The 23,015-nt window shown below is 46.0% G+C and overlaps 1 protein-coding gene across 1 annotated transcript in view; it reads right to left on the bottom strand.

The window, feature by feature from the left end:
* Nucleotides 1-16,358, bottom strand: part of LOC111158410 (small nuclear ribonucleoprotein U5 subunit 200) — a 29,688-nt gene extending 13,330 nt beyond the window's left edge. The window contains exons 1-20 of the mRNA XM_022520407.1: nt 16,228-16,358; nt 15,549-15,712; nt 13,445-13,616; nt 12,342-12,534; nt 11,818-11,873; nt 9,665-9,763; nt 8,708-8,860; nt 8,501-8,600; nt 8,204-8,340; nt 6,869-6,952; nt 6,604-6,777; nt 6,170-6,307; nt 5,765-5,920; nt 5,365-5,535; nt 3,192-3,385; nt 2,854-2,977; nt 1,627-1,776; nt 1,275-1,385; nt 589-720; nt 230-418 (exon numbers count right to left, since the gene is read on the bottom strand). Coding sequence (XP_022376115.1) covers nt 230-418; nt 589-720; nt 1,275-1,385; nt 1,627-1,776; nt 2,854-2,977; nt 3,192-3,385; nt 5,365-5,535; nt 5,765-5,920; nt 6,170-6,307; nt 6,604-6,777; nt 6,869-6,952; nt 8,204-8,340; nt 8,501-8,600; nt 8,708-8,860; nt 9,665-9,763; nt 11,818-11,873; nt 12,342-12,534; nt 13,445-13,616; nt 15,549-15,712; nt 16,228-16,272 — 2,742 coding nt within the window. The 5' untranslated portion in view covers nt 16,273-16,358. The remainder of the gene's footprint in view (nt 1-229; nt 419-588; nt 721-1,274; nt 1,386-1,626; nt 1,777-2,853; nt 2,978-3,191; nt 3,386-5,364; nt 5,536-5,764; nt 5,921-6,169; nt 6,308-6,603; nt 6,778-6,868; nt 6,953-8,203; nt 8,341-8,500; nt 8,601-8,707; nt 8,861-9,664; nt 9,764-11,817; nt 11,874-12,341; nt 12,535-13,444; nt 13,617-15,548; nt 15,713-16,227) is intronic.
* Between the last annotated feature and the right edge of the window lie 6,657 nt (nt 16,359-23,015).

Raw genomic sequence — 23,015 nt, 5'->3', positions numbered from 1 at the left:
CCATTACTAAAGAGACAGAGAATGCTTTCTGAGATCTCGGTAACAAGGGGAACTGCCCACCACAGACTTGACAAGCTTCTGAGAGACTGCTTCCATCAGAGACGTGGGGCCTGAGGCTGAAGGACCCTGGGCGCTGGTGGCCCAAAGTGTCACAACGGAGACCATCCCACCCTTGGTACGGATTTCTCCCGAGAAAGCAAGAAGCACCAAAAGCAGAGCCCTTCCCTACCTTGGCATTCTGGACATTTCCCAGCACGATTTCGGCATTAAGCATGTCAGGCAACTTTGAAACCATCTGGCTCTCAATAGGAAGCTGCTGATTGAGGAGGGACAGGTAGTACTGTAGCTCCCCATGAGATGTGATGAGTATGCCTTCGCCCTTGGTGTCATACTGGGGTCTTCCAGCACGTCCCAGCATCTAGGTCAGAAACCAAACCGAGAAGGCTGTGACCACAGAGCTTATGGATCTGTTCCCAGGCTTCTACCTTACAGAAGCCCACCTTCCTCCATCTGCCACCTTTTTGGCCTCCTTGCATTTTATACACGGTAAACTTTTTCCAATTGAAAATAACCTCAAAGGCTCTATACCTGCAGAATGTCCAGTGCCCCTAGTTCTGTCCAGCGCCCCTTCTCTGGACTGTACACCTGGGTGCCTTTGATGATGACTGTATGTGCGGGGAGATTCACACCCCAAGCCAGCGTTGCTGTGGAAACTAAGACCTACAGAAGCAAGGCAAGGTAATAAGGAAAACAGATGTTACCACCAGAGGGTTAGTATCCCCAAGACCTCCAGGAAACCGGCCTCAGCACTTCTAGTGCGACTGAGGTAGGCCCCACACTTGTCAACATAACACTGGAACAAAGGCGGAAGAAGTCCTTAGTTTCTAGTCAACCCAGTAACATTTCATGGTTCTAAAGATATTTAACACGTGAAAGTGTAGGCCAATGTTAACCAACTTAAGATTACTAGACAATCAGGAATACACCCTATCCTGAGAGAGAACAAACAAGGTCCTAACTTCATGAGGTCCCGCTTGGCGGTATCTGGAGTCGCAGAACATGCTTCCTCTGTCATGCTTCTCAGACACTTTCCTAAATCACTCCCCTTTCCTCATGCAGTATGTAAAGAGGTAGGAGGGGCGGCATAACACTCTGTCTACTGTACTCCCACGACCCCTGACCTGGCTTACCTGAGCTAGAAACAAAGCACTGGGCACAAACGTCTGGCATTTGACTTTCAGGTCTTCTGAAGCCTGCACTTTGCCCACCCTCACCTGAATGTGTTTATCAGCGAAAAGATCCTCTACAAGTGTCCGGTCAACTCTGGTCATGCCCGCATGATGAATAGCAAAGCCGTACGGCAGAAGATCCTTCAGCTCCAGGTTCTGTGGGACAGAAAAAGAACAGGTGAGGAGTGAGCCTCACTGGGAGAATGCTGCAGAGACTGAGCAGATCTCTTCACAGGAGACCCTGCCCCTTAACCTAGTCCACAAAACCAGACCCAGCCAACTGACCTTAACCTGTCTGAAACAACAGCCCCACAGTGCAGTCAAAGACTGTCTGGACAGCCTTGGACTGAGCCAGTTACCGGGCAGGAAACAGAGAACTGGGCCTGTCTCTCCTCACCTTGCACTGCTCAGCTTCTGTCCGAAGGACTTCTGTGGAGGCTGAGCCCTCTCTCAGAAATAGACCTAGAGTGTCCTTCTCTAGGCACATGTCCCGGATGGCCCTGGCCGTCTTCCCAGTCTCTTTCCTGGAGTGGACAAACACCAGCACCTACGGAAAAATCACTGTTTAAGAGACACAGCTACCACAGTCACTCCTATGGCCCTGAGGCACCAGCAGCAGGAAGCAGAGGCTACACCATTTTGAGGTGAGAAACCGAGGTCTAGAAAAGGAGCAATGGCAGGAATGTATACTGATTCAGACGCCGGAAAGACCCTATGTGAATCAAACTACAAAGGAGCGTGGCAGAGCCCTGTTGCTGGGAAACTAAGCTAACTCTTATGCACTCTACCTTTGAAACCACGTTTAAACACAGTAAGGATGGAAATTCAGGAATCTCAATTACAGATTTTGTGTTCAGGTACCTGACGGGACTGTAAGCCACCTGAGGAATGTGTCTGCAAAGTAACAGCTGAAATGCTGTATTAAATGATGGGCAATAGCCTCTAAAAAAGGGCCGAGGAACTAAGTCTCAGGATGAGACTAGTACCATTTGGTAGGAAAATCAGTGAAGTATTTAGCACTAGAAAAGATACGTCTCTTCATTTAAATTCAAATGCTTTTTATGAGACAAAACTCTATACATGACCTGTAGCTTTTCCTTAGTTTGTGTCTTGGTCAACTTGACTAAACTGTGCTCAATTAAAAAATTATAACATCTTTTCCAGTAAAATGCTCTCACTAGTTTTTAATTTTCACCTTTATTTTTACTGTGTTACATTTTTAGTGTCAGCCACCCAAATCTGTTGTGGCAGGATCCCTGATAATACAGAGAGACAGACTAATTATCCACCCCTGGGGATTTCTTTTGGGGAGTTTTTAAACTACAAATTCAATTTTTTATAATGGTTACAAGACTGTACAGGTTATCTATTTCATCTAGGCTAAGTTTTGATAGTTGGTATTTTTTGAGGAATTGGCCCATTTCTTCTAGGTTGTCAAAATTTACAAGTAAAATTCTTCATGTATTCCTTTAATATCCTTTCACTGGTTATATATTCTAAGGTAATATCCCATTTTATTCCTAATATTGGTGATCTCTGTTGTGTCTTCTATTTTTGTCAATCTTGTCTGACTATAAGTCAAAAATTCAAAAGAATGGAGTTCAACAGGAAACCAAAGACAGACCTGATTTTTTCCAGCATGTTCCATGATTTTCTCATAGACTATTTCATTCATGATCTGGAAACGCTTGATAGCTTTTTTCTCTGTGATACCCACATAAGTCTGTTCCAGAGGCACGGGGCGGAAGCTAGAAGTTCAACAGTTAGACAAATGAGGCTTCTGGCATAGAAAACTGGGGAAATAAAATCATTTTCACTGCCCAGGAACGATACTCCTTTCTGGATTCACACCATGTTAAAACCCAAAGACCTTCTAATATTCAATCCAACAAAGCTCCTTGAAAAAGGGGAAGGGCAGCAGGAAGGTCACCCTGGTTAAATTTCTCCCGCTTTTTCTCATACCTGTTGTCAAAGTAGAAGAGGCCTTTGGCAGGATCGACACGCAGGAAGGTAGCCACATCTTCATAGTTGGGGAGGGTGGCACTAAGACCGATGAGTCGGACATCCTCCTGGGTCATCTCAATGTTTCGAATGGCCCTGGCCACCAAAGCTTCTAAGACAGGACCTCTGTCATCGTGGAGAAGATGGATCTCATCCTAAGATGGATGAGGGGGCCACAAATTACCTCTAGGACCAGAAAAATGGAGCCCTCTTTCCAGAGAACAGTCCTGTCTTGTAGTATGTACCAGACATGCCAAATAAGGAAGAAAAGGGATCCCAGCAAGAGAAACCCAAAGGATGAGACAACATTCACTAGGAAATATCCCAGGAAATAGCACGCTATGACCATGGATGGGGCTGCGTTACTAGTTTAGTGAAACATATGCTTTAAGGCAAAAAAACACGCTTTAGGTCAATGAGCTCACAACTTCAAAGATAAAATTTCTTTACTGAAATGAAGTTTCTGCAGGGACCGTATTTCTATCACACAAGGCTTCACCTCTGCACAGTCATCCTTACTACTCTGTACTTGCAAAAGGCATCATGAATCAAAGGATGAGCTCACATAGCCTAATGCAGTGCTGTCTGAATTTCAGCATGCAGCAGGGCATATCACTAAAAAGTAGATCAAGCCCCAGGGGCTCTGCACTGAGATTCTCTCCCTCCCTCTCCCTCTAGCTCTCCTGGCTCATGTTCTCTCTCAATAAATAAATAAGTATCTTAAAAAAAAAAAAAAAGATTGTATTTTAGTAGGTGTGGAATGGGGCCAGATACTCTGCCTGTAACAAGACTTTGAATTGGGGCGCCTGGGTGGCTCAGTGGGTTAAGCCTCTGCCTTCGGCTCAGGTCATGATCTCAGGGTTCTGGGATGGAGCCCCACATTGGGTTCTCTGCTCGGCAGGGAGCCTGCTTCCCCTTCTCTCTGCCGGCCTCTCTGCCTACTTGTGATCTCCCTCTCTCTGTCAAATAACAAAATAAAAAAATAAAAGACTCTGAACTAGCAAGGCTCAAAAGCAGGGGCTAGCAATCAGTATCTTGGGCTTGTGGGCCATAAAATCTCTGCTACAAACAGAATTGAACCTTGTACAATGCAGGGAGTTAGAGTGCCCCACATAGTTGAGAATCTACTCATAACTTACACTCCCCCAAAACTGAACTACAAAAAGCCTACCCTTTATCAGAAGTTTTACAATAACATACACAGTCGGCTAACATGTACTTCATGTGTGTTATATACTACATTCTTACAACAAAGTATGCTAAAAAAGGTACTTAAAAATATAAAGAAAAAACACATTTACAATACAATACTGTATTTACCTTAAAAAATCAATATACAAGTGGACTCATACAGATCAAGCTTGTGTTATTCAAGAGTCCATTAGATTTAACTCGGTCAATGCAGCAGAAAAGCAGCTGAAAACCCCATGTAAATAAATGGGTATGGCTGTATTCCAAAACCAGGAGCCAGAGTCAGCCAACCCCTGCTCTAGGATACTGAAAATCAACACGCAGGACCTCCTTCCACTCTCCCAGACAACTTACGGAAACTACACTCAGACTCTAAGTCATTTTTGCCTGCGTGCTTCTGTGTATATGAAACACAATCTCCTGACTCCTTTCTCATTCCCTGAGAATGGATTATTCATTTATAAAGCCTTTAATATCCTGGGAAGACACAATCAGTTATGTCTGTTGACATTCATTTCAAAACACTCCAGACATAAAAAAGACATGAGGAACAACATGGCAAATACCATGCACATCCTCGGAAATTCTTCAATTAAGTGCAAATTCTCATTTAATGGTAACAGCAATGCTGACAACAGCTGTCACCATACAGGCTAGTGACTGGTAGAAAGCACGGAAGTTGGTTTCACCTCAGTTGGTTAAGCATCCCACCCTTGATTTCAGCTCAGGTCTTGAGCTCAGGTCATGAGATCCAGACCCATGGTGGGCTCTGTGCTCCGTGGGGTGTCTGCTTGAGATTTTCTCTCCTCCACCCCACCCCTCCCTGCTCACTTGCTCACTCTCTTAAATGAATAAATAGATCTCTTAAAAAAAAAAAAAAAAATCCCAGCAAACCCTCCTTTACCAGGCCTGGTCTCTACATCCCCAAGTACTCCCTGCTCACCAGAATGATGAGCCGCACGAGCTGGGTGTAGGTGCGCTCCCCACCCTTGCGGGTAATGATGTCCCACTTCTCAGGGGTGCAGACGATGATCTGAGTGGCGCTGATCTCCTCCTTGCACAGCTGGTGGTCACCAGTCAGTTCTGCAACAGTGATGCCATAGGTGGCCAGGCGCTAGGTGGAGGAGAGGCACATCAGGCAAAAATGCTTGAAGGGGGCCTTGCCATCACACTTTGGGAAGTCTGAGAGGAAGGTACTGGAAGGAGGTATCAACCCAACAGGGAGATATTAAATGAATTAGACTGATCCTACAAACACGTATATCTGAAACAAATCAAGTTCTCTTTCAGCAAACAAAGCAGTGATGCCCCAGGCCCATCCCCATACCTCTCTACCCCCTTACCTTTCCGAAACTGCCCACCATCTCCTGCACCAGAGACCGCATGGGAGCAATGTAGATGATCTTGAAGTCATCCACGTTGATAGTGCCATCCATGTTAATGTGCTTCCCTATCTCTCGGAGCATACACATCAGGGCCACGTTGGTCTTACCCGCACCCTAAGGTGGAAGTCAAGGATGAGAAGGTCTGCTCCCTGCCCTCACTTCCCCAGGCTTATCACCAAAACAGACACGAGAGCATGTCGTGGGAATTGTATCTGACTGTTTAACATCTCTTCTGTCAGAGAAGAAAGAAGTCGGGGCGGGCTGGGGAGGTGCTATGGATGGACACGGCTGAAGACGAATGATCTCGCCACAGAAAACAGACGGCACTTTCCGCCAGAGCAGAGGGGCCAGGGCGATGCTTACGGTAGGCGCGCACAGCAGCAGGTTCTCGTCTGTCTCCAGCGCAGCACGGTAGAGTTTACTCTGGATCCGATTCAGGGTTTTGAAGCCCTCAAAACCGGCCTGGGCATATTTTGGCAGCTTCTCCACAGGAAGCAGTTGCTAGAAGAAAGAAATGCCATTCATGTCCTGCTGGCAGTGCCCTGGCGCAGGCCATTTCGGTGGGATGGCCAGGACCGCACCTCCCGGCACCGCCCCCCACATCACTCTCCGCTGACTGAGATTCACTACTGTCCCCCGGACTCGCGATCAAAACACGGGGACCCCTGAAGCAGCTTCCACATCACAGATACACCATCGATGAGACAAGGCCACATTTTGGCCAATGGGCTAAAATTAAAATCTAAGCTGAAAGGGAGGTGAAAACTGAAGAAAATGGAGAAAAGCAATTCGCTCACTTCTTCCGAACCGAAGGGCTTGGGCTTCAGAGCAGGCACGTGCACCTCTTCATAGCCCTTGCGCTGGCGACGGAAGGACCCATCAGGAAGCTGACAACGCTTATTGGCCATGAAGTGGCTCCCCTGGGTAAAAACCAGGTCCTCCAAGTCCAGAACCTGCCGTGGAGCCAGCGCCTGGGAGTATAAAAAACAAAAATACAAAATGAGTGAGGTGAACAAATGCATTTCCCATCCAGAAGCGCCTTGGAAATTACCCTGGACTTACCTCTCCACCCTGGTCCAGATCCATGGTTTCCAAGTCCGTGTCCATCCGGGACTGACGCACTCGCTCTCTCCGGGACCTTTCCTCCTGCAATGGGGAAAGGCAAAAGAACAACAATTCATCACCACTGCAGGTTCTGGTCCCTTTCAGTCCCTGCTTAGCTAAGCCTGACTCACGGGTGCTGACCAGTAAGTCCCAAAACAGAAAGGCAGTCCTTTATGTTCAGACACTTGCCACAGGGACCACCAGAATGATGAAAGCAAGTGAACAGCTTTAAAGGGACAATGCAGGTGGGCCTCGGAGGCTCAGTCGGTTAGGCTTCTGATTTTGGCTCGGGTCATGATCTCAGGGTCCTGGGATCGAGCCCCATATCAAGATCCCTACTCAGTGGGGAGTCTGTGGTCTCTCTCCATCTGCCCTTCCCTCCACTCATGGGTGCGTGCAGCCTCCTCTCTCTCAAATGAATAAATAAAATCTTAAAAAAAAAAAAAAAAAAAAAATATATATATATATATATATATATATATATAAAAGGACCATGCATACTGCAGGGATTTCAAAAGTAGATATTCAATAATTCAGCATCAAGGACTAACCCAAAGGGTAGAAGTGTGGGTTCTGTGTTCAGCCAACATGTGTTCTATCCCTGCATTTTCAGTAGATACCATGATTTACTGTGTAAACCATGAAAGGCCCATGGTGCTGGTGAAGACGGCAGCCAGCCCGCCATCTCTTGACCACACCAATGTGAGTGTGTTAATTCTAATTTGTACGTGACAAACCTCAAAGAATCCAGAGAAATACTTTACTTCTTCAACCCCCCCGTTTTTTAAGATTTTAAGAGAGAGGGTGCACACAGAGCTAGAGGGAGAGAAAGAGAGAGAGAGTGCACACAAGCAGGGGAGGGAGAGGGCAGAGGGAAAAGCCGACTCTCCACTAAGTGGAGAGCCTGACTCAGGGCTCCACCCCAGGACCCTAGGATCATGACCTGAGCCAAAGGCAGACACTTAATGACTGAGCTACCCTGGCACCCCTCAATCCCCCTTGTAGTAGGAATTCAGCTTTACGCTACTATTTTTCTGAGAGAGAGAACGTACATGAGTGACAGGGCCGGAGGGAGAGAAAATCCCAAGCAGGCTCTACACTCAGCTTAGAGCCCGACATGGGTCTCAATCTCAAGGCCCTGATGAGCATGGCCTGAGAAGAAATCAAGAGTCAGACACACAACCAACTGAGCCACCCAGGCACTCCTAAGCTACAATCTTCTAACTAATGTCTCTTTTCCAAAGCAAACACTCTAGCTCGGGAATCAGACAGATAAACCAACCCAAGTCTTACCCGGATCAGATCCTCCTTTTCAGTCTCGTGGAGCTGGTAGAGGAACTTGGAGAGCTCTGGATCGGCTTCCATCTTTCCCATGATCCTTTCCTTTTCGGCTTCACTCTGTGCGCTGGCCAGTAAGGTACAATATAAAACTGCCAACAGCAAAAGGAAGAAAGGGAAGGTGAGCAGGAGGGGGCTGCGGTAGAAAGCAAGCTAACTGAAACAGGTGCCGAAGCTATGGAAGTTAAGCGTCTCCTTCACACACACACACACATCACATACGTGCTCCAGAAAGGAACACTGTATACTCACTCATCATCCTGTGCTGTCGCAACACTTTAATAAAATCGAACGTGTTGAAACCAAGGAGCAGAACCAGCTGGTTCTCACACTCCCGATCATCACTGGCCGTCTATAGAGAGAAGGTAACGCCACTAGTAAAAGCGCAGCCATCTGTCTCATCCACTGCCCCATCTGCTGAAACACATACATGAGCACAAAACAACATCTTGGCCGTACCTTCAAGATCTCCAACACTTCATCTGCCTTCTTCTGTGACACAATGGCATCATCATAGAAGCGACTGAGCTGCCGCTGTAGCCAAAATGCATCAATATCCCGAGGGTGCAAATCCTTCTTCTTGGAACTCATCAGTTCCCCCGAGGCTACAAGCTACGGAAGTAACCGGGTCGTTAGCTCACACCATGTCTCCGTCTGTCCAACTGCTCTCCCCTAATCCTGCAACAAAATTCTCCTTGCCACCCAGAACCTACCAACCTTTTGAGGACTTCCCAGAATTAAAATCAAAAACAAAAACAAAACAAAACCCTGTTATATCGAGTTCAGAAGCATACCAAACTAACATTTCATCAACACATGCCTTTGGGAAGAATGAGTGACTGAAATCTTAATAAAATCAAGACGTTGAGGGGCGCCTGGGTGGCTCAGTGGGTTAAGCCGCTGCCTTCGGCTCAGGTCATGATCTCAGGGTCCTGGGATCGAGTCCCGCATCGGGCTCTCTGCTCGGCAGGGAGCCTGCTTCCCTCCCTCTCTCTCTCTCTCTGCCTGCTTCTCTGCCTACTTGTAATCTCTCTCGTCAAATAAATAAATAAAATCTTAAAAAAAAAAAAATCAAGACGTTGAAAAGTTTATTAAGGGGGCACCTGGGTGGCTCAGTCATTGAGCATCTGCCTTTAGCTCAAGTCATGATCCCAGTATCCTGGGATCAAAGCCCCATATCAGGCTCCCTGCTTGGCAGGAAGCCTGCTTCTCCTTCCCCAACTCCCCGCTTGTGTTCCCCCTCTCGCTGTATCTCTGTCAAATAAATAAATAAAAATTGAAAAAAACCTTAATATGGCTCCTATAAAAGGCTACCTTGGTAAGTTAATATATAACAGGACCTAAGTAGGAGAAACAAACACTACATGCAAAAATCGCCTAGCCTTGCAGCAAAGGGCAAGAAAGAGCCGTACTTACGTTAGCCGAAAGGGTGCAACGCACCACAGCCTCGTCCCCTTCCATGTCATCATCAGATGCCTCTTCTCGAACCTCTCCATACACATCTTCATCACCTTCCTACAAAAATAGCCCAACACCAATTCATGATTTGGAGGTGACCCTAACATCACCACAGACCCTCTCCCTTGAGTCCCTTAAAATTAGCTCCATGGCTGGAACAATGGCTCTGGGGGGAAACCAATAGCTTCCTGGAGCCAGGGTCAGCCTTATTCCAGAGTACACGTAACTGAACGATCTCATTACCCTAAGTCCACTTGGCACAGGTTCACGAGATGCTTCTACTCTCTCTTCTGCCTCTCCCCTTAGGCTGCCACAGTGGCAACCAACTGGATCACGGTGTCTCTCATATACGCACAATCAATAAATGAAAAACAGAGCTATCAACTAACAGGAGGGAAGAACGATAAAGAAACTACGCTTGGGAAAACACAGAGTGATCCAGAGATGTGGAGACCACTTAGCTCGCTCTCCACTATCTTTACTCACACTCTCTCACACTGTAAGTACTCAGTACTTAGCACAGGATCGGGTTACACACTCTCTCAGACTGTAAGTACTCAGTACTTAGCACAGGATTGGGTTACAAAGAGGTACTTAATTAGAAAATATCTGATAAATGAATGAATGCTACAAGTGAAACACTCCCCTGTAGTTTGTTGCCACTTTTTTTTTATGTTTTAAGTAATCTGCACCCAATGTGGGGCTCAAACTTAAAACCCTAATATCCAGAGTCGCAAGCTCTACGGACTGCACCAGCCAGGCATCCCTAGTTAACCAGATTTTATGATTTTAAATAGCAACAAACCTGGAGCACATGCAACTCTTGATCTCAGGGTTATGAATTCAAGCCCCATGCTGGGTGCAGACATTACATAAAAAGAAACTAAAAAAAAAAAAAAAAAAAAAAAAAAATCCTATCATGGCACCTGGGTAATGCAGTGAGTCAGCGAACCAACTCTTGATTTCAGCTCTGGTCATGATCTTGAGGGTCCTGGGATCCAGCCCTAGGTCAGGCTCTGCACTCAGCATAGAGTCTGCTTGACATCATCTCTCCCTCTCCCTCTGCCCTCCCACTCATGCTCTCTCACTCTTTCTAAAAAAATAAATAAATCTTTAAAAAATAATCCTATTAACTACACTGCAGGAAGCAGCTTAGCAGTCATCCACTTCAGGTATCTTATTTAGCAGATGTGGGAGGAACAAGCAAAATGACCTGCCCGAGATACAGGGCCAAACTTCAGATCTCATGGCTCCCAGCTGGGGGCTCTTTCCTCTGACTCTCTTGTGCTACCCCTGCTTCTGGTCTTACTTAGCATATGAGATTTTGAGGCCAACACTTTCCCTGAGCCAAACTTGCCCACTGAGAACCATAAAGCAACTCTGAAAAGTTTTTCAAGTGTCCCACTTGTACCTATTTAGTTATATTCAAGAATTCTGATGAGCTGGTAAATTTTATCGGCTGCTACAACTGTTACTTAGACAACCATGAACGTAAAAGACCCATGCTCCTGGGCTGATGTGCATGGCTTGGCAACTGGCAGCAGGACACAATACTGAAAGTGGACAATTCTCACAGCAAGATTGAAATGGAATAAAACATAGTGGTGTACACCCTTGATGAAGGTATACAATGTACTTTTTGTCTTTCTTTTTGCTGATCCACTTGGTTGGTTTTAAAGTATTGTTATGTTTACATTTATAAGCATAAATTTGCTTTATAAACCCCTAAAGATAACCGTAGCAAATTTTTAGCAGAATAACATGGGGTGCCTGGGCAGCTCAGTTGTTAAGCGTCTGCCTTCAGCTCAGATCACAATTCCAGGGTCCTGGGATCAAGCCCCGCATCAGGCTCCCTGATCAGCAGGAAACCTGCTTCTCCCTCTCGCAGTTTCCCTGTTTGTGTTCCCTTTCTCGCTATGTCTCTGTCAAATAAATAAATAAAACATTAAAAAAAAAAAAAAAAAGAAGAGTAACATTTATGCCCAAAGCTGACACCCACACAACACCATAAAAATTTACCTGGCTTAAGCTAGGGAGCTTCTTTACACCAGAAGTGGTCCCCTCACCTTAACAATATAACCGACAATGGGTCGGTTTGCTTTATCACTCACCTCCTCATCAGACTCAAACTGAACATTCACACCATATGTCTCATCAATGTTGTCATCTGCAACAATAAGGGATTAGAAAAAGACAATAGTAAATTAGTGAAATGAGGCACTATGGAGCTAATTCCTCCCCAACTACCTGACCTACCCAGCCTCACTACATATCTATGGTCTCAGGACCCAGAGATGAGACACTTAACATAAGAGAGTCATTCATACTGCCACCACTAAGGCCTTCTCTAACCCCCATGCTGCTTGAACCACCTGAGCACACCCCACCCCCACCCCCACCCCCACATAGGCTCTGCGTAGGTTTTCCCCTAGGTTCTATACAAAAGGTCTTAAGACCAAGAAACAGCTGTTATAATCTATGGACTTGGATTCATAGATCACAAGTTCTCAAACACCCAACAGGTTATGGGAACTCAAGGACATATTCAGAGGTTTTAATGATTAAGGCTTGAAAATCAAGTTTAGAGATCAAAAGCAACCACTTAATATGATATGGACATAAAGAGCTCAGTTACCCATATTCTGGATTTCCTTGTCTCCACCGTAGTCTGTGATCTTTTTGCCCAAGTTCACTAGCACATGGTATCTGGTATCATCTGTCTGACCCAACAGCAGGTCTATCTCCTTTCTTCTTTCCTTGTCCCGAAGCTTTTCATTCTTTAGAACAGCTAGAACTTCATCAGCTGCCCCACAAAGGATATCACGTGGCTGGTGGCAAAAAAAAGAAATAATTTAGAACAAGACACAGAACATCACTGGCCAGCTTTATGTAACAATGGGCTATGAAGACCCACGCCTCTTTAAAACCTGAATACGGGTTCTGACCATTTTCATTACTATTAATTAAAAAACGCAACAACTGGGGTGCCTGGGTGGCTCAGTGGGTTAAAGCCTCTGACTTTGGCTCAGGTCATGATCCCACGGTCCTGGGATCGAGCCCCGCATCGGGCTCTCTGCTCAGTGGGGAGCCTGCTTGCTCCTCTCTCTCTGCCTGCCTCTCTGCCTACTTGTGATCTCCGTCTGTCAAATAAATAAATAAAATCTTTAAAACAAAACCAAAAAACAACAACGCAACAACTGTAGGAAACTCATCTGATTTTAAAAAGATTAGGTAGGTGGATTTAAAAAGATTAGGACCCAGCTTCCATAACAGTCTGGAGCCTTTCTCCAGGCGACAGAGACACTGCTCAGTGCTCCTCCAGCCCATCAAACTTTTCATAATTCTCCGTCCTCACCAGAGCCTCTGAGACTCATAAAGACCCTTAATCTAATCCCACATGTATAAGGATCAAGAGCATGGATTCCGGATATAGAACACCCAGGCTCATATGGTGGCCCTGCCGAATACTACCTCTGTGATGTGGGAAAATTACCCAACTATTCTTTGCCTCCTATCTCTCACTGATAAAATGGAAAATGAGTATTAATTGCACCTAGTCACAGAGCTAACATGAGGACTGAAAGCAAGCATGAAACGGGAGTGCTCCCTAAATATCAGCCACTTCTACAAACTGCTATGGCCCACGCAGAAAAATCCACAGACAAGGTTCTTCTGGTACCTCCCCACTGTGACTCTCTCCCTCTCCAAAAATGCAGCTTCACCCTCTGGCTTCCTCACCTGGTCTCCAAGGGCAGCCTGGATGAAGCTGAGCAGCACCTCATAGGTCTCCCGGGTCTCTTTAGTCTTGGGCTTATAGATGATGCCCACCATCTCATCGATGCCCTCGGACAGCAGGGTATAACCCTTCATCTTGTTAATGTCATGTCGATCCTCATCACGCTTTCTTCGCCTAATGAACACATGATGTTTAACAAGCACAACCACATCCCAAAAGGCAAAACTAAATCAAGCCTACCCTCCTCTCCTCAGCTTCATGGCACATAGGTAATATTTAAAAACATGAATCTGGGGCACCCGGGTGGCTCAGTGGGTTAAGCCTTTGCCTTTGGCTCAGGTCATGATCTCAGGGTCCTGGGACTGAGCCCCGCATGGGGCTCTCTGCTCAGAAGGGAGCCTGCTTCCCCTCTCTCTCTGCCTGCCTCTCTGCCTACTTGTGATATCTATCAAATAAATAAATAAATAAAATCTTTAAAAAAAAAAAAACCATGAATCTGTACTTCAGCAAATGATTCCCATTCAGCCATCTTTTTTTTTTTTTTTTTTTTTTTTAAGATTTTATTTATTTGAGAGAGTGAGAGAGAGAAAGAGCACGAGCAGGGGGAGGGGAAGAGGGAAACGGAGACTCCCTACTGAGCAGGGAGCCCAATATGGGACTCGATCCCAGGACCCCAGGATCATGACCCAAGCCAAAGGCAGATGCTCAACCAAGCCACCCAGGTGTCCCTCCACTAAGCCATCTTTATGGGAACACAGTAACAGGAAGGGAATCCTTTGTTATTCCCTTTAGATGCAATAAACGTTGCAATGAGACAGCCTCCTCATTCATTTGAAAAAGGACAACCCTTCTTACTTGGCATGACAACACTATTTAATCAAATTTCGACTTGCGACCTCTCACATACATTTTCTTTTTCTAGCCAGAGAAAGAGGCTCCAAAAGAATCTACTGCTATTGGGGCGCCTGGGTGGCTCAGTGGGTTGAGCCGCTGCCTTCGGCTCGGGTCATGATCTCAGGGTCCTGGGATCGAGCCCCGCGTCGGGCTCTCTGCTCAGCAGGGAGCCTGCTTCCTCCTCTCTCTCTGCCTGCCTCTCTGCCTGCTTGTGATCTCTCTCTGTCAAATAAATAAATAAAATCTTTAAAAAAAAAAAAAAAAGAATCTACTGCTATTGATTCCCAACAAATTATAACAAACCTGGAAAGGAAGCCATAATCTGCAAAGTGGAGAACCACTGATGTATTAACTCATTCCAAATATATCTAATCAAGGGGGCCTGGCTGGCTCAGTCGAAAGAGCAAACAACTCGATCCTGGAGTTGTGGGTTCAAGCCCCATGCTGCAGAAATTACTTAAAAATAAAATCTTAAAACAAACAAACAAACCCAAATATAACTAATTAAAACTGGGCCTACCAATTTTTGAGACTTCATCATGGGAGGGAAGAAAGAGACAAAGATATCAGGGATTTCAAAATATAAAGATGAAGTAAAGTTCAATGATCATTTCAGTTTTGAAATATATCCCCCAAAAAGAGAAAAAAAAGAAACACAACAAAAACAAAAAAACAAACAACCTGTCTTTCATATTATGGATACTTCAATATTAGTCCACACCAATGAAAGCAGGAAGTGGGCAACATCAGAGGAAAGAAGCAGGGGTGGGAAGTTTATAAAGGAAGAAAAAGAGTTAATGAGACAGGGAATAGCAAGGATCTTGAAAATACCATGGAAAAAATTAAGATCTCCCTATGGATCAGAAACATTTATATTAGAAAAAGATCTAAAAGTCGTTTTCTCAGGGTGCCTGGGTGGCTCAGTTGGTTAAACGTCCAACTTTTGATTTTGGCTCAGGTCATGATCTCAGAGTGGTGGGATCATGCCCTGAGTTGGCTATTGATCAGCAGGGAATGTGTCTGTCCCTCTCCCTCTGCTCCTACCCCTGCTGTCTCCCAAATAAATAAAGAAATAAATAAAATCATTATAAAAATTGTTTCCTCACTTCAGTACTCATCCTGCACTAAACATTTTGGCAAAAACACTGCTCAAATGCTCAAGAAAAGGTGGATTTTGTATCCCCAAAAAATCATTTTCTCCTTGATACTCACTTGGCTCTTCTTTCCTCCTGCATCTGTGGTTTGGTCCGTTGAGCCTTATCTCCCATCCGGGTGCCCTCCAACTTCCCAACCAGGGACAGCACCTCTCCCGTGGGTTCATCCCGCCGGGTCCGATCAATGAGAGAGCGGTCAGCTTGGAGGACAAGATTCGAGTTCTGAAAAGATCACAATGTTATCCAAGTACTGACAGGAGTAGGGCCACTTCCTGTATCACAGGAATACGACTTGATAACATCAAAGTTAGTAAGAACTGCAGCAACTAAGTGCTGATAAGCACATTCGGAATAAGAGATTTTCCTCAAGATGAAAAAGCGCCACACAACTGCGCACGAGGAAAGAGCGATCAAATCAACTGAACGATCCTGGCTCCTAACACTGCCCGCGATAACCCACACCTGGGAAAAGTGCTGGCACGCTGGGGGTGACACAAAAGGGGGCGGGTATGGAGCGGAGGAGACAGGGAACAAACACCCCTAGCAGAGCTCTTAGCCTATCCCGCCCGCCCTGGTCCCAACAGGGGTTATTCATGTCGCCATGTACCCCCACCTTCTCCCGGATCTGATTTCGACTCCGTTTTCGTGGTTCACCTGCAGGCCTTCAGACTAGAACCTCCACCTCCCGCTCCCCAGTGGGTTTCCTAGCTTGGGTCCTTCCCCGAGCCCAGACGCACCGCCTTGTACTCGTACTGCAGGCTACGGGCCGTCACATCCGCCATGGCCGCGGCTGTTCGGGGATCTCAGAGTCCGCTACCCTCACCACACGCTACCAAAACCGTTGCGGCCCGCTCCCGCTCCGCCGCAACAACGCAGGATGGACGCACAGGAGAGGGAAAGAGACAAGCCCCTTCCGCTTCCGGGTCGCGCGCCAGAAGTGTGGGTGGGGCGTGTCTCCTGTGAACGTACGGAGCTGACCCGCGGTCTTCTGGGTGGGGCGAACCGCCCGAATCCGCGAATCCGGTCACCCCCGACTCGGGCTCTGGCCACTTCTTGCCACTTCAGGCCCACCGCGGATAGGTTGTCTTCGCGGTACTACTTCCAGGAACCCTTACATCATAGCGAAACGTCCTCCTGCTTAGCCCCCTCTCCTCGCCCGAGAGCTTTTCTACCTGCTTCTTCCTCACTGGCCACCGTCCCGTGTGAGCTGTGCTGGCGAGGGGTGCCAATCCGCGCCTTTTCCAGTTAAGGAACCCGAAGCACCCACCCAGCGAGAGATTTAAGAGTGTGTGTGAGAATTACTGGTATCCTCCTTTGGGTTTCAATTCCGTATTTAACAATTGAAAGAAAACTCTCACCCGTTCCACCTAAAACCCATACGTGTCAACAAGACCCTCCTTCTGGGCAGGCCCGGGCCCCCTATTTGCACCCAAATGTTTGTCTCATTCCTTCGCAGAGCCCAAGGTAGCTAGCTGCCCTCTTGGCAGGACCAGCTCCCTGAAGACAGTGACTTAATTTTTTCCTCAGCATCAGATTCCCCGGGGCCAGGAGGCACCGCTGCCTTCCCACCCCGAGTTAACCAACCTGTTCTCGGACTGTGGAATGGCAACTACGAGCTGAACGTTACCTTGCTTAGAGCCTGTTGAAAAAGGAATGAAAGGGAAAATACGTAGCAGGCCAAAGGAATGCACATCCTCTATAGCAGTTTCTGGGCCAAATTTGACCTGCAGGGATATTTTGTTTGGCTGTTGACTCCTTACTTAAAAATTAGGATAGTTCATGAAAAATCTGGACTTTTAGCATTTATGGAGAAATCAGAAAGCTGGCCACATGAGACCCACATTCCTACTTGGCCTCCTTGCCCAGTGCTAATCAGCAATTTGCTGTCTTAGAGGATACACATGCTCCTCCCACTGCTCCTGTTTTCTCATACCTGGCCCCTCTAGACATGTAGTTTGCAGCCCCAACCCTATTTTTGTCTGTCTACCCGGGCCTTCCAAGGGAGAGTCAAGTCCTGTGGCAGCTCTGCTCCTCAGTGGCTTTGTGACTGTGAGGTCACCTGGTCTCTTGGGGGTAAGCATCATTTTGTCATCCTTAAAATTGAGGCAGTAAAACTTTCCCCCTGTATGTGTTGTGATTAGATGAGGTAGTGTGTTTAAAAGCACCAGTGAATTAATTGCCTGACTCAAGGTGGGGGCTCACTGAAGGTTATTTAAATCTGAATCCTCAAGACTGACTTTTATTTTGTGGCCATCCTGTGGCTCACTCACCTGACACAAACGTATCTGAAAAATATTTCAGGGATTCTGCTCTGTGTTTCTATAGGAGTGGTATTCATGTTCACAGACAAGCCTGGGCTGTGGGCCTATCTGTGAAACAGGAGGAGTGGGGAGTGACTACTCATGGGAACAAGTTTTCTTGCTGGGGTCTTGGTAATGTTTTAGATTATGGGGATAGGTGCACAACTCAATGCATATTAAAAATCATTGAATCATACATCTTTTTAAAAAAAGATTTTATTTATTTGAGAGAGTACAAGCAAGAGACTACAAGCAGGGGGAGAAGAAGAGGCAGACCCCACTGAGCAGAAAGCCTGATACGGGGCTCGATCTTAGGACCCCGGAATCATGACCTGAGCCAAAGGCAGCCGCTTAACTGACTTAGCCACCCAGGCACCCCTGAATCATACATTTTAAGTGAAAGAATTGTGTGGTACATAAATTATATCTCGGTGAAGGTGTTTTGTTTTGTTTTTTTAATTTTAACAGGATTGTCCCCAGGAAGCTGAAGGACCCAGAGCACCCTGACAAGCACAGGCCCTTGGTGGGGGGTGTTCCTTACCAAGTTGGGTTCAGCTTTAATTTTCCTCCAGTTTATGTGTGCCCCATTGTGCTGCCTCTGCCCAAAGATTCAGAATTCAATATTCCCTAGTGCCATGCCTGGACACAGGGTTACTCAGGCTCCTGGACCCTGCATTCCTGTACCTTAAGACCTGTCATTTCATTTAGTAACCTCTCAAATATGTGCACTAAACTTTGTGAGCACTGTTAGGGACTCAGAGAAAAACAAAATGCAGTTAGAACCTTTGAGAAGTTATAGTCTTGGAGAAATGAAATGTAACAGTAACTGCAATTAAAAAGCTGAGTGGGGGTGTCTGGGTGGCTCAGTCAGTTAAGCATCCAACTCTTGGTTTTGGCTCAGGTTAGGATCTCAGGGTTTTGAGATCGATCCCTATGCCAAGCTCCATGCTCAGCAGGGAGTCTACTCAAGATTCTCTCTCTCCCTCTCCCTCTGCACCTCCCCATCACTCTCTCTCTCTCTTTCAAATAAATAAACCCTTTACAAAAAGTTTTAATTAAGAAAAAAAAAGCTGGGGCCCCTGGGTGGCTCAGTCAGGTTAGTCTCTGCCTTCCTTTCAAGTCATGATCCCAAGGTCCTGAGATCAAGCCTGGCATAGGAGCTCTCTGCTCAACAGGGAACCTGCTTCTCCCTCTCTCGCTGCCTGCCGCTCTGCCTGCTTGTGCATTCTCTCGCTCACTCTGTCAAATAAATAAATAAAATCTTTAAAATATAAATAAATAAAAAATAAATAAAATAAAATAAAATCTTTAAAAAATAAATTAAAAAAGTGAAAGTTACCAAAAAAGAAAAATCCCATACCTCCTCACCTCTCCCCCTTAACTACAGGCCCCCGGCACCACCTCTGTCAGAAAGTCTCTCCTTCCTCTCCTGACCCCCTGTCCATTGCAGGGTATTCAGGAAACTAGCTCCTCATAAAAACAAACCCCCCCCCCCCTCCCGCCAACCCGGCCAAAAAACAACGGTGCAGCAATAGCCACAAGGGGGCGTTGTGGGAGGTCAGAGAAGCCACTTGATTCAGGAGCATGAGCAAGAGTTGACAGTCGTAAAGGATTTCAACAGAGGCAAGGAGATTTCAAGGCAATACAGAAGAAGCAAAGGATGAAGGTGGGAAGACAAAGACATGTCCCAGGAACTGTTAGGAACTCAATTCAGTTGAGTGAAGGGCAAATGTAAGGAATGGAACAATGTAATATAATTTGGGTAGATAAAATTTAGAATCTCTTGAAAACATAATGCCATTGTAAAGAGTTTTTACTTTAGGAGACCATAGGAACCCATACAGATTTCTGGGTGGGCAGGGAGGGGGTTGTTTGTTCTTTGCAGCTTTATAGCAGGTGTTAGATTAGAGGGAATATATCTAGGTTAAGCAAAAACTTATAATTTATCACATGGCAAGCATTTGCATAGTACCACTTTAGCATACACGGTCTCATTTAATCCCCATAAAGCCCTATTAGATATAATTCCCCCATTTTAGCAATGAAGAAATCAAGGCCCAGAGAAAATAACTGACTTGCCTGGCCTCACCTACCTCAAAGCCAGGTTGTCTCATCCCAGACCCCCTGTACAGAGGCTTCCAGAGCTGGGCATGAGGAAGGTGATTCCCATACTGCTAGGTAAGGTGTAGTTGAGAGACTGGGGTGTAGGGGGGATCAGAAACAGGAAGTACAGCTGGAGGGCTATTGAAGGAGGCACAGCAAGAGATGTGTACCTGATGGGCGTACCACAGGCAGGGGTAATGGAACATTAGATGGGAGCAAAATTCAAAAGGATTTGGTGTGTCTCTGGTGTGTCCAGGAAGCCCTTAGTTTGCTGGAACCATTGGGGTTGGATAAGAAGAGTACTGGGTCACCAAAACGCCCCTAGAAACTTGTGTACTAGGTGGTGAAATGCCTCCTGATCTAGGATTGAACATTAACATTCTGGGGTTTGAGTGAGGCTGACTTGAATGACCCCAGTAAACACCATGTCCTTCATGGAGAAGGGATTCAGTAGATGGTCGTTTCCTCTCCATTTGCCTAGAACATCAGTTCACCCAGTCATGCACACTTTTGAACTCCATTCCTTTACTTCTTCACATAGCAAAATTTTATTGTCTCCTGTGTGCCAGTCATCACACCAGGTTCCAGGCCTGCACCAGCAAACAAGACCTATTCTAGGCATGTGACTATTTAAGATTGAACCATGTAGTGACAAAATTGATTTTCTAATTAATTCATCTGGTGTACGTCTCTAAACAGGTTTTGCTCCCTTCCAGGTCTTCGCCATAGGAAGCAATGTCCTTGTTTTAACCAAGAGGCAGTTTGATGTAGTGATTAAAAGCATGATCTCTTGTGTCAGGCTGCTGGGGTTCAAATCCCAGCTTCACCCTTTCCTAACTGCGCAATCTTAGATCTGTTCTTGCTGCCTCAGATGCACCCGCTGTTGAATGGAGATAGTTTTACCTACTCCTTAGGGGTGACGGGCACCTAGAACTCTGCCAGGAAATAGTAAGGGTAAAGGACTGTCCGACAGAGCTGCATTTCTCAAAAGCATTTACGAAGTACTTTGTATCTGGAGGCAGTCTCTGATTGAACATGGGAAAGCTGTCTCATTCTGTCATACCCTTGCTTATTATAAATGGTCTTACCTGATGGCCCTTCCACCCAAGACTTGGCTCTGAATAGCTGTTGGCTCTTCTCCAAACTCCAGCCATCACGTGGGAGATGACAGTTGGCCAGGACAAGGAATACCCAGTATCGTGGCTATAGGTTGGGTGGCCTTGCCAGAATGTTGTGGGTTGGGGCCACGTTGTTAGGCTAAGTATGTCACCTCACCAGGTGACTGATTCGCAGGGCCTCCTGAGAACTCATTTTGGAGTGCAGGTTGCCATATGCTTGTTGAGAAATGGAATAATGTCCTAACCATATATGAGGTGGACTCCTTGTAAAGCCAGCCACATATCAAGGTGCGGCTCATACTGGTTCTGTGACGGATCCATTCCCAATGAGGCACCTGGTGGCTTGCAGTTTCAAGGACTGGCTTCTGCCACAGATGGAGGATAGATGGTTGGAACAAGCTGAGTCTCTTACTTGCCCTGGGAATCTCCTGTTAGGCTTTCCCTCTCCCTACTATCCCATTCATTCCAGTTTCCATTGCAGAGTAGAGCTTTTAAAAGCAAAATCAGGGGTAGCTGACTGGCTTCATCGGAAGAACATGCAACTCTTGATCTCAGCTTTGTGAGTTCGAGCCTCACGTTGGGTGTAGAGATCACCTAAATAAGCAAACTTTAAAATAAATAAAGAAACAAAGGAAAAAAAGAGAGAGCAAATAGGCCGTATCTGCACTGCATCTTACCACACCCCTGCCCGTCTTCCTCTCTGGGCCCTGATTTTCTTTGTTCTTGACAACTGCAAGTCTCTGCCCAGTAAACTCCCCATACCCCAGACTGCCAGCTGGGATGAAATCCAAATCCCAAACCCCAGTGATGTTTCCCTGAGGCACTGTAGGCTTACTGTGTATCCAACCAACTTTTTAAAAAGACAACGATGGGAATGCAAGCTGGCGCAGCCACTCTGGAAAACAGTATGGTGTTCCCTCAAAAAGTTGAAAACAGAACTACCCTATGACCCAGCAATTGCACTATTGGGTATTTAGCCCAAAGAGACAAATGTAGTGATCCATAGGGGCACATGCACCTGAATGTTTATAGCAGCGATGTCCGTAATAGCCAGACTATGGAAAGAGCCTAGATGTCTATCAACAGATGAATGGATAAAGAAGATGTGAGATGTGTGTGTGTGTGTGTGTGTGTGTATCTATGTGTGTATATATGTGTGTATAGATACACACACCCACACCCACACATATATATGTATATACATATGATGGAATATTGTGCAGTCATAAAAAAAGAAATCTTGCCATTTACAATGATGTGGATGGAACTATAGGGTATTAAGTGAAATAAGTCAGTCAGAGAAAGACAACTACCATATGATCTTAGTGATGTGAGGAATTTGAGAAACAAGACAGAGGATCATAGGGGAAGGAAGGGAAAAATGAAACAAGACGAAACCAGAGAGGACAACCATAAGAGACTCTTAATCTCAGGAAACAAACTGAGGGTTGCTGGAGAGGAGGGAGGTGGGAAGGATGGGGTGGCTAGGTGATGGACACCGGGGAGGGTATGTGCTATGGTGAGCACTGTGAATTGTGTAAGACTGGTGGATCACAGACCTGTACCCCTGAAACAAATAATACATTATATGTTAATTAAAAAAAAGTATTTTTAAAAAGCCAATGAGCATGGACATGGTACTTGTCATGAACTTGTGGCCTGGTGAGAGGATTGTCAAACGTAAGCTCTTCTCAGGGGTAGATACCAGCAGCTGCAGGCAGGCTGAGTGAAGGCTTAGGATGCTAATTCCTGTCAGAGACCAGTGTGCCAAGGACAAGGGAAGAGAAAAGAGAAAGCACACACCAGTGCGTCTATCACACTAGTACCTCAGAAGCTCCTTGGGGGTCCTCTGCAATTGCTCTTCTCCCCCTCTTCCCACCAGAGATAACTGCCTCCCGGACTCTCATATGAGCCAGGCCCTTGCTTTTCTTCATAGTCGTACTATCTCCAAACAATATATTGCTCAGTTTTGAGGAAATAAGTAGCAAGCATAGTACCCTGCTG

Source organism: Enhydra lutris, unplaced genomic scaffold (genome assembly GCF_002288905.1).
Source record: "Enhydra lutris kenyoni isolate GAN:26980312 unplaced genomic scaffold, ASM228890v2 scaffoldscaffold59, whole genome shotgun sequence".
Taxonomy (NCBI): domain Eukaryota; kingdom Metazoa; phylum Chordata; class Mammalia; order Carnivora; family Mustelidae; genus Enhydra; species Enhydra lutris.
The sequence above is the reverse complement of the archived record's forward strand: the minus strand, read 5'-3'. Positions and strand labels throughout refer to the sequence as shown.